This window comes from Syngnathus scovelli, chromosome 7 (assembly GCF_024217435.2).
Source record: "Syngnathus scovelli strain Florida chromosome 7, RoL_Ssco_1.2, whole genome shotgun sequence".
NCBI classification, from domain to species: domain Eukaryota; kingdom Metazoa; phylum Chordata; class Actinopteri; order Syngnathiformes; family Syngnathidae; genus Syngnathus; species Syngnathus scovelli.
In genome coordinates this window covers 1474101-1488909 of record NC_090853.1, presented here as the reverse complement: position 1 = coordinate 1488909, position 14809 = coordinate 1474101, and the positions used below count along the sequence as shown (strand labels likewise).

Sequence of the window (14809 nt, the reverse complement as noted above, 5' to 3'; positions counted from 1 at the left end):
TTTCCACAATTTTAAGGTCTTGTGTCCAAACACTGTTGTAGCAACGGCGTAAACATTGTATGAATGCAATGTGCAAAATATACAAAAACAACACATCAACGTATTTTTTGAACCGGATAATAAAAACCACACTTATTCCAACACGAGTCTCGTTCGGTTGCAGACATCTAAAAACATTTGATTCAAAACGTATAAGCTTTAATATAAGGCACTTTTTGCTGTGTTTTAGTGTCACGCAGCATCGGGATGTCGAGTTGAGAAACGTAAAGCTTTCGTTGCGCTCCTAAGTTTTTACCAACTTGAGACACTTTAGTGTCCGGAAGTATAAAAATTGCATAGTTGATGTTAAAAAAAGGGCAGTCGTGTTATTCAATTGGTAAATACAGCTCGTAAAATACAACCGGATGCCCCTGGAAGCTTTAAAAACATACATATTGTGTCACATAAAAAATCTGGACTCCTTGGTAGTACATTATAAACAATAAAAACAAAAAAATGCATTTTTGGATAAGTCAGCCAACACCCAACTATTTCAAGACCTGTGCCCTTCCCAGATGGTCTGCTGAATAGTTTACTGTGTTCCCTCCAAAACTATGAGCGACGACTGCACTGCCAAGAAAAAGCCACACACATCCACAGTGCAAGTGTAGCGAAACATTTGAACCAGCTGCGAGAACAAATGCGGTCGGTCGTACTCATTCCTTGCACAACGGCCATTAATTCAATCTGGATGCAGTTTCTTTTAACAGAGCTATTCAAAGTGTGAGATGCCCAAAAACTCTGTGGAAGGCACAGCAGCTTGAGAAATCTAAAAAAATATATATTGGGAAATCTCCTATTTGCTTTTTTTTTTGGCTCCTATTTGCTTTTTTTTTTTTGGCGTTCTTAAAATGGACACCAGAAAATATGACCCAGAAAAGCTGCCTAACAAGGTCGAGACGGACGGTATTAACAAAAAGCAATCATTGAGGTATGCTAAATTTTCAAATGTCACTTTGAGAAATTACGTCCTTGCAAATATTTGATTTGTTAAAATGATACAGAAGTGAACGTGTACTAGAATCCCGTGTTGCATTACGTACAAAATATCCTGTAGGTTGTTTTGTGGCCTAAGGAAGCCGCATGCTAACCTAGTGTCGGTTGACATACTTGTGGTGAATTACCTCACACTTTGAAAAGCACCACTACTCTTGAAACTCCACAATTTTCTATCAATAGTAGGATGTCCATTTTGGTGTAACTGGTGTTGGATTGCTTTCAAGCTCACTCGCAGACTGTAGACGCATACAAGTGTGAATGATTGTCTTTAGGTGACCAGTCAGTGATTGGCGGTCAATCCAGGGTGTGGTCTTTAGCGCAAAGTCATCTGGGACACACTCCGACTTTCCAGAAAAGGCTAAGCGGTAGAAAACTGATGGATGTCCCATGTTGTCCATTAAAGCTGAGGTGCTAGCTGAGGCTGCGATGGTTGTACAAGAGTGAACAGGTCAAGATAAACTAACAAGGCACCATTTGATTGTTTTTTCGGTGGTGTGATTGTTTTTTTTTTTTCAGACGTGGTAGGTAAACATGTCTACAAGCCCAGATCATCATCCACAGGGACCGACTGAAGCTGAGTCAGAATCTTGGTCTCCCCGTCCATGTCTTCGGTATGCCCTAGTGGGGAGCTGGTATCCTGCTCCGGAGACGTACTCCCCAGAAGCAGCGCCTCCCCACCCGGTAGACCCAACAGAGCTGGATCAACAGCTAGGTCCCCCTTCCCTCGTCCGTCAAAGAGAGTCAGACCGGCTGAGGCAGAAAGAGGTAGCGGGCTCCAGGCCGGCTGGGACAACTGCATGTTAGTCGTCACCCCCCCTCCGTACATGGGACTGAGGGTAAGCATGCTCTCCGGCGAGAGAGCATTTGGCGTGGTAGGGGCGACTGATTGGTCTAGCGTGGTCGAAGAGGAAACTGTGGTCGTCTGGGTGGCTGCACTTACAGTCTCTGTGGTGTAGTACGGGGTGGGCGGATTGAGGAAGTTCAGAGGAGACGTTGCGAGGATGTTGGTGGGCTGATCCGGGGTAGTTGAAAGCTGGGACGTTACAGGGATGTTTGTTGCTGTTAGACCAAGGTTCATACCATTGGCTGGAAGGGGGGAAGGGTCAGGAACTGGTTTCAAAGGCAAACTAGTAAGTTGAAAGCCAGCCGGAATGGTCAGAATCAGCTTCCCTTGCTGGACACTCAAGTAAGGGCTTCCACTCAGAAGAAGGTTACCTACCACGGAGGCACATAATAGAGGGTTAGCATTAGCATTATGTGCAGACATGGCTTAGACAGATAAAACAGAACCAAGTGAATTTACAATTATGTACTACAATAAATGAAGAACATGTTTTCAGCAGAGAATTGACAAAAGGTCACCTTGAGGTGCAGAAGGTAGCTGAATGATCCCAGAATTGAGCAGATGCATACCAGGATTCACGTTGGTTGGTGGGCCCACACTCTGAATCGGTCTCAGTTGGTTTAGCCTGAGAGGAGTTTGATTGATTCCACCCGGCGCTGAAGCCAGGATCTGCATAGGCATTCCGGCTGAGGGCATGGACAGAGAGGGACTGGCAGGAACCACCTGGGGGAACGAGATGGTGGAAGATGTCTGGATGGATGAGACCGGCACCAGCTGGGGGACGGATAGGGGGACTAACTTGGCTGGTGCAGTGGATTTTGCTTGCGGTACTGGAACCACTTGTGTTGGGGAGGAGATAGAAATGACCTGTGGCGTCTGGAGTTTCGTGGGGGAGGAGTTGATGGTTTGGGCCCCAAGTTGCCGGGTCACTTGTGGGAGAGGAGTACTAGGTACCTGTGAGATTGACACGATGGTTGTGGAACCGTCAGCTAAGGGTGTAGAAGCATCCAGCTGCCTGGTCATTGTGGGAAGGCCTTGGAAGTTGATAGCGGGTGATGTGAGAGAAGAAACTGGGACTAGCTGAGGACGTTGGGGCATCTGTGCTATGGAGGAGTGCTGAACCAACTGGGATACCGGGATACCCTGAATGGAAGGCACAACCTGGGGCAAGGAGAACACCTGAGGGGTTGAGTTACTGGAGTTGACCAGCGAGCTCGAAGGGTTTATCTGAGAGGCTGAACTGGCGAAGACGATATATTCACCTTGCTGACTTGAGAGGGGCAAGGCAGAGCTAGAGATGGGCAAGGCCTCCTGGCACTGGGGGGTTTGTGCAAGAACCAGCGAAGGAAGGCTGGTTGGCGGTGAAGGTGACGAAGAGGAGCAAGCTGGCTTACTACTTTCTTGTTTTATCACGTCTTCTGGCACGGCGATAAAATCCATCGCATTGCTACTTTGGCTCTTGGATTGCACGGGAAGAGTGATGACTGATGTTGGGTTGGAGACCGGTGAAGCGTGACTGTTAAGGACAACTGCTGGAAGACTGTTTGCTTTAGTGACTATGGGCAAAACCTGCTGATCTACCAAGGACACCGCTTGCTGCGGACCCTCTGGTTTGCCTAGAACCTGAGCCCCGTTTACTATCAAAGGGGAGCTGGCTACTTGACTCAGGGTGACTTTCTGGCCATCTCCCAAGCTCAGCCCGTTGATGATGACACCAGCGCCGGTACCGGAGATGAGGGAGTTTCCATTGAACAGTATCGGTTGGGAAGCTGTGAGGAAGCCGCCAGAGCCGTTGACGATCAGCTGACCCGCCGAGGCGCAGTTGACCGCTGAGAGCGAGATGACTGAGGCCTTGGCGGCGGCGGCGGGCTCCTCCGCTTTGTCTGGGGTTTCATCCATAGCGCTTGCCTCATCCTCACTGCTGTGGTTTCCATCAGACTCACTGAAACACCAAAGAATGTACTTTTAGAGAGACAGAAATATGAAAAATAAAAAAAACAGATCTGTGCAAGTGCAGCAACATGACCTCACAGCTCAAGAGGTAAGCCATCACTAAGACTTCTTAGCTTTTGATTTTGGGAAAGTGCGTATCTTCCAGACCACCACAAAAACCTTCAATGATAAGATAAGGTTGGTCTTCTCTGTTCCCTCTTTTACATGGTGTAATGCTTTGTGTTTTCTTCCAACAGACCTTGGAATAATAATTGTTGGCGCTCGGGTGGTTCTGGATGGTGAAAATTGAATTAAGCAGTAAAATTCACTTGTTTTGATCCAGCTCAGGGGGCTGCCATTTTCCCTTGCTGTCGAGTGAAAATAACATGGCAGTGCCTACGGTTTCTGCTCGTGAACGCCAAATGACCAACCCTTAATTCATAATCCATAAACACAATCCGAATTCTGTATTTACACTAGTGAAGAAGGCACATAGAAAATGTTTTCAATTGTTTTTTTTACTCGACTTCCCCTTTGAGAATTATTTTGAAATAGTATTCAAATAAAGATATGAATTAGTGATTTTTGCAGCACTGTATTGTATTTTCTTTGTTTTTAAATAGTGATCAAGTACAAATAAATATGTGGAAGTGATTTTTGCAGCACTGTATTGTATTTTCTTTGTTTTTAAATAGTATTCAAGTAAAATTTAAATAGTATTCAAGTTAAAAAAAAAGTGGAAGTGATTAATTTTGTGTTGTATTTTCCCACATCCCCGTTGCTATTGCCATTTAACGTGTGTGCGCCAGTCAGGGCAGAATGTGATTTTTCACGACGCTTGACGCTTCTCACATTTCATAACAAAGCAACACGCTCTGCTGTCACCTCGAACGTGCGTGTATAGATAGACTGAAGTCGGACACGCTTTGTTGACATACACAACCAAACAAACGGAGGTCAACACAAGGGACGTCGAACTCGAACAATATGGATTCGTGTGCATGCGCGTTCTTGCCTCTTGCAGTGCGTCCCAGGCGGGGTTCTGTCCCTCTGCCGCCGGTTCTTGAACCAGTTGCTGACCTGCGTCAGGGACAACCCGGTGACTTTGGCCAGGTTCTTCTTCTCGTCCGGAGTGGGATACCTGTTGCTTTTGTAGCACTCCTTCAGGGCGTTGCGAGATTTCTCCTTGAAGCAGTAGACCGTCTCTTCGCCGTCCCAGATGGTCTTTGGCAGTGGAAACTTTTTCCTGAGTCGGTACTTGTCCACGGCGCCTAGGCTGCGGCCGCGGGACCTCTCTGCCTCCTTGTAGCGGGCTCTCAGGTAGAGATCCTGCAGGAAGACGTGGTTGGACGGCTGGAAGTCGTGGCTCTCCAGCAACGCGTATAGCTCCTTAAAGTGTTCCCTGTGGAACGCCACCAGAGCCTGGGCCTTGAGCAGGGTCTCGTTGCCACGTAGCAGCTCGGACGAGGGATGGATGGTAGAGAGGAATCTCCACAGGCGATCCACATTGCCCGCCTGCAGGAGGGCCTCGCACAGACACGAAACCTGCTCCGTGGAAAAACTCACCGCGGAGAGCTGGAAAGTTTGAAGCAGGCGTTCGGCTACTTGGTCCGCGTCTTTCTCGTCCTCCGCGGCGGTGGGCTCCTCTGCGCTATTGTCGGATTGTTCTGTGGACTCCAGAGACAAGGAAGCCATTTTTTACTTGAACTTTTTTTCCCTTCCTCCTCCTCCGCCTGCTCGCTCCTCTCTCCTGCACTAGTGGAGCCGAACGTGACAACCAGGCAAGGACGCGCCCCTTTTCGCCCCTCAGCGAGCACAACAAAAGTCAGTAAATAAAATTGTAAATCATTTATCCATCACGTTTTTTTTTTATTTATTCACTGAAATCCTGTTTTTTAAAAAAATGTGTTCGCGTGTTCCTGTTTTGTGTGCGCGTGTGCTGTTTTTGCATACAAACTTTGCATCCACTTCGCTTTTCATTTAGCCATTTAATTCCGTTTTTTACCCCCCAAAGAGATTATTTTCGTATTGAAACATGAATTGCTTAAATTTCTTTAATTTTTGTTTTACCCCTGGTCAAAACAATGCCCCTTTATGTTATCTATTTAATGTGGTCTTAATTAATGTTCTGTGCATGTTGTCAAAATACGTATGTAGTTGTAGAATTATTTAACTGGTCAGAAGTTAAAAAAAATATTTATACGGTGGGTTTTGAGTTTAGTAATATAAACAATATTGAAGAGCGCCATCGTGTGACATTTGCAATAATTACATTTCCCTGATTGGTTATCAATATGTCAACTGGTACGGGCGCTTTTACCTCCCACTTCCGCCACACTTGAAACCCAATTGGTCCAACTGTTCGTACTCTGATGTGATTGGATGACTGAATCTATAAGGGCGGGGACATAATGACGGAAGCCGGAATTGTCATCACCAACAGCGAGCAGAGCAGCAGCACCACTTGACGACAGGAGCTGACACATTGTTTGGGAAAACAACAACGTGACTTATAGATTCTGATCTACTTTACAACCCTCTACTTTACAACGCAACCGCGGTCTCAATCAAAAGTAAACATATTTGTAAGGAACTCTTAATAAAGTCAAACCGTTTATTTTGAGATTCTTTGTTGCCGATGTTAGCCACCCCAGCAGCTAATGCGTCCTGTGGCTAGGTGCTGTTTGCTATTAGATCAAACCGATAACAAAATGTGAACTAATGAGTAGCACTAAATCGACTACGGTCGTATTTGTTAAACTGTAACCTTTGTATGAAAAAATTAGACGTGTATAGTATTAAAATGCTGCCCAGGAGAAGTAGGCGTTGTCTTCCTTTTTACTCCATTGCGTTAAATGGAGACAGTCAATGGTGATCAAAATGTACTGGTAGTTATGTTTGATTTACTATTAAGTCTTGTATTAGTTTACCATTGTGTCTAGATTAATTCCTCATTCTCTATTTTTAAACAGTATCGGTGTCGGAGAAGATGGATGGTTCAGTAAAGGTTATTACCAATCCCACTGTCAATGTGCGCCTTACGACCACCATATCCTCCTTTGAGGTGAACCGAAGGTTTGATCGAGGCATCACCATCGCAGAGCTGAAGGTAAGCCAGTTTCTATGAATGTGCATCAAATTATCTCATCTAAAAACTTCCTCAACTGGGTGTAGAGATGCTCATTATTTATTTGATCTATCTCCGCATAAGGGCAAACTGGAGATGGTGGTGGGTGCTCTTGCCTCCAGCATGGACCTGGAGTTGTTCAGCACGTCGGACCAATTGTTGCAGAAGATGGACAACGACAACGCTTTACTGGGCTCTTATCCTGTGGATGACAACTGCAGAATACATGTATGGGGGCTGTGCTTTGTGATGATTAAGAGAAAGTGAAAGCTAGTTAGAGTGAGCATTTATTTCTGTAACTGCTTTTCCTCTTCAGGTTATTGATCGAAGTGGGGGCCAGTTGGGAGAGTTTAGCGATGTCACCCAAGTGGAGAAATTTGCTCTGTCAGACGATGCTTATGAACAGAGAGCAGGTAAGTAAGCTTAAAAACACATGTCATTAGCCTGTTTTCAAACAATCACCAGAATGAGTACATCAGAGCCATAACAGATTATCAAGGGTTTGTTCTCTCCGCTTTAGAGTCGGCAAGATCCTTCATGAAGAAGCAGTCCCTCGGCCGTTATAATGAGGAAGAGATGGCCAAGAAGAAAGCCGAGAACATCGCAAAGGAGAAGGAACAGAAGAAGGCGGCTGAAGCCATTTCTGTGGGCAGCCGATGCCAAGTCCAAGTCCCTGGGCAGCCCACAAAGCTTGGCACGGTCATGTTTGTTGGTAAGGCCGAGCGTATACGTGAAGACCTGGAGTGTTTGTGTTCTGATTTTTGCTCCCTCTTGACCAAGGAAGTCATACACCTGATTATCTTTCCCCATCATTTTCTGCTTTCTCACAATTCCTTCCACCTTGAAGAAAAAAAAAACGAATTTTTGTTGATTATTGTCACAGGCACCACTGATTTCAAGCCAGGCTATTGGGTGGGTGTCAAGTACGACGAGCCGTTGGGGAAGCACGATGGCAGGTGGGAGCGCCGTTCCACCCACGTTTAACACGCCGGATTATTATTATTTGACTCGTTTCTAATTGTCTTCTTTCGTCACAGTTGCAATGGGAAGCGCTACTTTGAGTGTGAGAAGAACTACGGGGCGTTCGTGAAGCCACTGAATGTGGTTGTGGGAGACTTTCCAGAGGAGGATTATGGTTTAGATGAGATGTAGAACTGCGAGGTGTCAGAGATGATGGAAGGACGTTGGCAAGAACCCGTTTTCTCGGCTTGGCTTTTCCAATAGGCATGAACCGCAAATAGTTGACATTGAATTAACAGGTTTTTGTTTTTAGCTTGAAATTTCCCATATTCTTGCCAATGTAGTAGAAATAACAAAGGCCTATACTGTATCATCTTGGTTATGCAGGATTTGGTTGCGCATGTGATATTTTTTTTTCCACATTACCCCCTTCCGATGTACCTGTTGAATCGCGTCATTTCAAAAAATATCCCATCATTCGTATCCCTTGCTTCATGCCAGCGTGTATGAAATATGTATTCTGTATTCATACTATGTGTGTGTACCACAGGAAGATATTTGTTTCCAAACAATTTGTTTGTGTTAAGCAATCAACATCAAGCCTCCATGTAGATACATTAAGTATTTCCTCTTATTTTTATATTAATGAATTCCTCTCATTGAAAATGTTTGCACTATCAACGTGTGTTGTGTTTTTATTGAAATCCTGTCATGGAAATCTGAAATTTAACTGAATAACAGGCAAGAATTTGTGATAGGGTGCTAGAAAGCATTACATTAAAAAAATTAACACATTTATGATGTAAGCCAAAACAGTCTTGTATGCACAAATATGGTTAAAGCAAATAAATAAGACCTCAGAAATACGTAATATGCACTGTCATTTTGTTAATACATTTCTTTGGCCTCGCCCACCACGCCGGTGGTGGTTCTCTCGCGAGATTTCCCCGCGACGTAGCAGCGTGCTTGTGTGCGCGACAGAGACAAGGAAAGATGGCGACGCAGGAGAGCCAAGCGACTAAAGAAGCCGTCAGCAATGGCGAGGTAAAATCAGCCACCCCGCCTTGACATATGCGTTCCGTTTCTCCTTTTCACTGACAGGAGGACCGCATTTCTGTAACAATGTTGAGTGTCACGCCGCTGCCGTTTAAAGCGGCCGGGTGACATTTGTCAGAGCCGGTTGCTTTCAAAACGCGCCCCCCCATTACCCCCCCTCCTTCCTCCGGTGCTCTTGCTGACAAATTCACGCTGTTGGCGTGCAAGACGAGTGATCCCAATGGACAGATTCTGCCTGGAAGGGCTACTAAGCTCATTGCTAACTATCTCCCCGGTGTCAGCTAGCTACCACAAGGCCTCGGACTAGGGAACCACGCAGCTTCGGGACAGTCCGCATACGTCACCTTATCAAAGCATCGTTCACTTATCAAAACATCGTTCACTTGTTCCAAATGGGCTAACTCCTTATTTGTCATTGTGGTCGTCCTCTGATTTGGGCGTTTTTGAAAAATACTGATTTTGAACATCATCTGCTTTTTAGGTTGGATCTCAGTCAGTTTCAACTAGATTGCCTAAAGGAAATTAAACTGCAAAAAGTAGCGGTCTAAATCGAAACAAACATCAAATTTGGGTTTAGTAATTAAAAAAAAAAACATTGGCTATGTCCCTCCTAATATTGCGATTGGAATTTAATATGACATTTATTTTTCAAGGTCCTCTTCCCATGTATAATGCATCTTGTTACTATAGACGGTTATTAGTGGCTTAAATAAAACTAAATATTTTTAAAGGACGTCTTGGTGAAAGCAGCACAATGTCAATCATGGCGAACTGGGTTAATATCCACGTTTAGAATCAAAGATCCGGTAGCTAGTTACGACTAGCGTTGCCCTGACTGTAAAGACCATTTCTGCTAACTAAATTAAAAAACGAGTCAGCCTAGAGGCAAAAGTCGCGTCTGGTCTATTCTGCCCTCAAATTAATTCTTGCATTCCCCCTGCTGATACAATATCATGAACAGAACAAATTAGAGCACTCAATTCTGACACTGTTGTTAATTTTTGTTTGATGATTCAACTGACTATTTTGTACTAAATCGGTTTCAAACATTCGCTGTTAGTTTGAGGATGTGTGTCATCTCGCCATGTTGTTATCAATTCAACCCGTGTTTCACTTGATGTTAAATATCACAACCAGGGAAAAAATCCTCTCATGAAGTGGATTTAAACATTACAAGAGCGCCACTTCTCATCAAGCGGTTAATTTTTAATCCTTGTACACCTTTTGGAAATGTATTGAACTCCCAAGGATAACCACGCTTGTTCTCAAGCCCGCTAGTGATATTCATTCATGCCTCGGGTGTAAAAGAAAATCCCTTCAGGGCCGTAAAATGTTGCGCGTGAAGAATCGGTGACTTATTTCCTTCCATACCTTAAAACACTCACTCCAATCAGGCTTATCATTTACTTGTTGCACCTAACCGTTGCCTTGTCATGTCTCCACTGGCTCGAAGCAAACTCTTTTGTCTCCCATGTGTTGAAAACAAAGGGGAAGATTAAACGTTGAGATAGCCAACGGGTCCCATGACTTTGCTTGTGCTTGTCTATTGTGTCATTTGAATAGAAAAGTGGCCTTGTTTGTGTTGTTGGTGGACAGTTCCGTTTTGTTTTACAGCACTGAAGGGTGGAATGTGTCGTTTCACAGACAAACTTTGAGATTTTTATTGAATGATTACCTCATTGTTTATTGTATAGCCCATAGGAGTGTAAAAGACAATTTGATATACAATGGGTGACATATTATTAGGCATGGGCCGACATTATATGGAGGCTTAGGAAAATGCACATTAATCAGAGCAAAAAGGGTGTTTAATCCTGCTCACCCCCTTTTTTGTGATGCAGGTTAGCAGTAATGGAAGTGCTGCAACAACAGACGGCCAGATTGTGCAGACGACCGAAAATGCACAGGACCCCCAGCAGCAGCAACAGCAGCAACAACAACAAGCACCTAATGCCTGGCAGGTCATTAAAGGAGTGCTCTTCAGGTTCATACCATTTTTTTTGTAATTTATAAGTATAGCAATTGCATTCCTATTGATGGATTTTCTCACTGCCGCTGTTAAATTATGTACTTGTAGAATTTTTATCATCTGGGCCATCAGTAGCTGGTTCCGTCGAGGGCCGTCCACTCCAGACCCCAACACAGCGGCTGGAGCACCCAGAGTACCCAGCAGGAACCTTTTCACTAAGGACACCCTCATGGTATTATTAATAATAATTTATAACATTTAATTTTAGATCCCCCTTGTCAAAGTCAAACCATCCCTCCCCCCTCGTGCATCTCTTATTTTCTCGTCATGCCTGCAGGACCTGTATGTTTACATCTCTCAAGACGAGGTGTTCACCGACTTCAACAACACCGATTCTCTCTTCTGGTTCCACCGCGACCTCGTCTACGGAGACTGGTCCACGGGGGACGATGGGGACGGCTGCTATGAGCACTATAAGGAGATGGCTATCCCCGAGGTGAGAACATCGGAGGTGGGATCAGGTGTTTACAGTGGAAATTAGCAGACACCATGTGGCATTTGATGAACTCTGCGTCGACTTGTAGGCGGTGCAGCAGAACGGCTCCCTCTATATTCACGTCTATTTCACGAAGAGTGGACTGCACCCGGACCCAAAGCGCAAAGGGCAGTATCGCAGACTGGCGACTGTTCATGCCTCGCGAAGTAAGTCATCCATTTTTAGAGAGCCAATTTCTGTGATTGCGTTGTCGTGGTTTACGGAATCGTTTTGGTTTTTCAGTGCTAAACAAATTCAAGCGGAGGAAGTTCATGAAGACCAAGAATCTACTCACAGGGGAGACGGAAGCAGATCCAGAGATGATCAAGGTGAGTCTAGGGTTTACGACAAAGCTTCCGTTCAAAATATTAAGTACGGTTTTATCCCAACACGCTCTGCAAACTTAATAAGCAAATACAACGAAGTCAGTTTGTCTCCATTTTTGAAGGTGCAAATCTTGAGTCAGTCGGGCTATTTATTTATCAAGGTGGTTTAAAGTGATGTAAACGCTCACTTGAGAGTAAAGCCAAAGCACTTCAATTAACGCCAGCATTCTTGACACGTACGCAATTTCATCTCCTCTCAGCGGGCAGAGAGCCACGGTCCAGTGGAAATCATCTCTCACTGGCACCCCAACCTCACCATCAACATGGTGGATGACCACACGGCTTGGGTGAAAGGCTCCGTCCCACCCCCGCTGGACCAGCGTAAGTTTCTCCACTGAAACACGAGAAGAATTTGACGTCCGAGCTATATCACGACGTTCCTCTTCTACTTCTTCCACCAGATGTAAAGTTTGATGCGGTGAGCGGAGACTACTACCCGATAGTGTACTTCAATGACTACTGGAACCTTCAGAAGGACTACTACCCCATTAATGATAGCTTGAGCACACTGCCACTACGCCTCAACTACTGCCCGCTGTCCTTATGGCGCTGGCAGCTCTACGCTGCCCAGAATGCTCGCTCGTTGTGGAACTTCCTGCCTGAGGACACCTACGAGCAGTCTGATGAGGATCAGGACTCTGTCAAGGTTGGGCGGACATAAAAAAAAATCAGATTTCAAAATATTTCAATTATTTTAATTGATTTTTTTTATTGAATCATATTTTAAAGGTGGCCCTACTGGAAACCAACCCCTACCTCCTCGGACTCACTATCGTGGTCTCCATCGTGCATAGCATCTTCGAGTTTCTGGCCTTTAAGAACGGTAAGCTCACAACAACCATTCTCACTGTACGTATGTTTTGATCTTCCCTCACGCTTTTCCTCCACTTTTTCCTTCCCAAGACATCCAATTCTGGAACAGCAGACAGTCATTGGAAGGCCTCTCTGTGCGCTCCATCATTTTCGGAGTGTTCCAGTCGCTGGTGGTGCTCCTCTACATTCTCGACAACGAGACCAACTTTGTGGTGCAGGTCAGCGTCTTCATCGGCCTTCTTATCGACTTCTGGAAAATCACCAAGGTCATGGATATCAAAGTAAGTCAACGCACACTCGTTTTTTTTTTTCTTTTAATTTATGAATGCAGCCGTTTTCTATATCAATGCTTGTTTTCTTTTTCCATAGTTGGACAGAGAGAATAAAATCGCAGGATTATTCCCGAGACTCGTGTTCAAAGACAAGTCCACATATGTGCAGTCTTCAACCAAAATCTATGACGACGTGAGTCCAGACGACTTTTTGAGGATGTTGTGTGGTTGTTTTTGACCCGGTTCTTCTGGTTCTGCACTCAGATGGCCTTCAAGTACTTGTCATGGCTGCTTTACCCTCTGTTTGGCTGCTACGCCATCTACAGCTTATTGTATGTGGAGCACAAAGGCTGGTACTCATGGGTACTAAGCATGCTCTACGGCTTCTTGCTAACCTTTGGTAAGTAAGCTAACGGTGTCGATTTGAGCTTTGCTTTTACAGCCACGGGCACGTATGAAATTAGAAATGAGTCAAATAACACAGCTCCCTCTCCGTGTATTTAGGCTTCATCACAATGACGCCGCAGCTATTCATCAACTACAAAATGAAATCAGTGGCCCACCTCCCGTGGAGGATGCTCACGTACAAGGCGCTGAATACATTCATCGATGACTTATTTGCCTTTGTCATCAAGATGCCCATGATGTACAGGATAGGATGCCTCAGAGACGGTACATCTCTTAAATTTCACTCTCAGCTTGTACTGTTGATCCGTAGGTCACTACTTAAGAAAATGCCGTAACGTGTTTGTCTTTTTTGCAGACGTGGTCTTTTTCATCTACCTGTACCAGCGCTGGATATATCGAGTGGACCCCAACAGGGTCAACGAGTACGGCACCAGCGGAGTGGAACAACCGCAGCAGAATAACACAGCAGAAGCAGCAGGTGATGCCCAGGCGGCAGCCATCACAGACAAACCAGACAAGGAGAAAAAGAACGAATAAGCAAGACATTGACCGCCCTCCCCACACGTTCGGCCTCCCTGGCTTTCGGGGCAAAGAGGACTTGTGAAAATTAGGCAGATGGGGTCGGCTGTCAAGGACAAAAGAGAAAGGAAAAAAAAAATGCAGTTCAACTGTACTCTCCGATTCCTGTATGGATCCACAGAGAATCATCTTCATTGTAGACTTGGTAAATTTTAATTTTTCTTCCCCACCCGCTCGTTTTACAGTTCAAGTGAAGTAAAACAAAACGTGATGTATTCTGTTTGATTTTGGAAGGGTACAGTGTCTTGGAAATGAGGATGGCGGAGTGAGTGTAGACATTTTTTGTATACATGGAAGAAAGAAGCCAAGTGAAGCATTTCTTCTTTGTGTAAATCCCATGTGAATCTAATTTTCATTCCACTTAAGAATTGAATTGTTGGAGGAAAACTGGAAAATCACCTTGGGATGATGCCAATGGGGACATCGACAAGACCGTGACTACGACCTTTAATTTTAAACAAATTGTTCATGTTCTAAACTGGAACAGAAAAAAAGCAGCCTTGTTGGTATTAATATAAATATAAATATTGTCAATGAGTTTTCTTTTTCCTTCATCGACTCATTTACGTCCGTCCTCAACGTGTACAGAATTCCAGCTTGTTAATGAGTGCCAATGTCCAAAGTGTCTAGCAATATTTAATTTACAAATCGAACTCTGGCAACACCCCTCTTGCTGGGTGTTTCATGTTAACACTCCAAAGCAGTTCACATGCACGCACAATTGCTGTCCCTTGTTATTATTGTGAGGCCTGTGAATCTCGAGCAAAACAAGGTTCCATGCTGCTACATAATGAATTTTGAGTATTCATGTTTATAGTAAAACAAGTGTGACTGAAAATATCTAGGCAAAGACCTTTATTTTCTCAACTCACTGTTCCAAATACAAAAAA

General features: G+C 44.6%; 3 protein-coding genes across 5 annotated transcripts; 2 read left to right on the top strand and 1 right to left on the bottom strand.

The window, feature by feature from the left end:
- Window positions 1–861: 861 nt before the first annotated feature.
- six5 (SIX homeobox 5) lies at window positions 862–5581 on the bottom strand. The gene is made up of 3 exons (XM_049726553.2): window positions 4830–5581; window positions 2401–3824; window positions 862–2253 (listed from the first exon to the last, which is right to left on the bottom strand). The coding sequence occupies exons 1-3, from the start codon at window positions 5507–5509 to the stop codon at window positions 1574–1576; spliced, it is 2784 nt and encodes a 927-aa protein (XP_049582510.1). The 5' UTR covers window positions 5510–5581; the 3' UTR covers window positions 862–1573.
- A 637-nt stretch (window positions 5582–6218) lies between these two features.
- tbcb (tubulin folding cofactor B) lies at window positions 6219–8767 on the top strand. 3 transcript variants are annotated; one of them, XM_049726567.1, is made up of 7 exons: window positions 6219–6387; window positions 6787–6923; window positions 7026–7169; window positions 7258–7354; window positions 7441–7653; window positions 7825–7897; window positions 7979–8767. In XM_049726567.1, exons 2-7 carry the CDS (start codon window positions 6804–6806, stop codon window positions 8091–8093), a joined length of 762 nt encoding a protein of 253 aa, XP_049582524.1. In that variant the 5' UTR covers window positions 6219–6387; window positions 6787–6803; the 3' UTR covers window positions 8094–8767. The 3 variants fall into 3 exon arrangements, with proteins under 3 accessions (XP_049582524.1, XP_049582522.1, XP_049582525.1); XM_049726565.1 differs by having other exon boundaries at window positions 6230–6399; XM_049726568.1 differs by having other exon boundaries at window positions 6231–6399; window positions 7462–7653.
- Window positions 8768–8809: 42 nt separating this feature from the next.
- clptm1 (CLPTM1 regulator of GABA type A receptor forward trafficking) lies at window positions 8810–14759 on the top strand. The gene is made up of 14 exons (XM_049726555.2): window positions 8810–8945; window positions 10799–10941; window positions 11035–11158; window positions 11264–11422; window positions 11511–11628; window positions 11705–11790; window positions 12048–12168; window positions 12249–12493; window positions 12577–12670; window positions 12751–12941; window positions 13030–13125; window positions 13197–13332; window positions 13437–13604; window positions 13696–14759. The coding sequence occupies exons 1-14, from the start codon at window positions 8895–8897 to the stop codon at window positions 13875–13877; spliced, it is 1914 nt and encodes a 637-aa protein (XP_049582512.1). The 5' UTR covers window positions 8810–8894; the 3' UTR covers window positions 13878–14759.
- The last annotated feature ends 50 nt before the right edge of the window (window positions 14760–14809 follow it).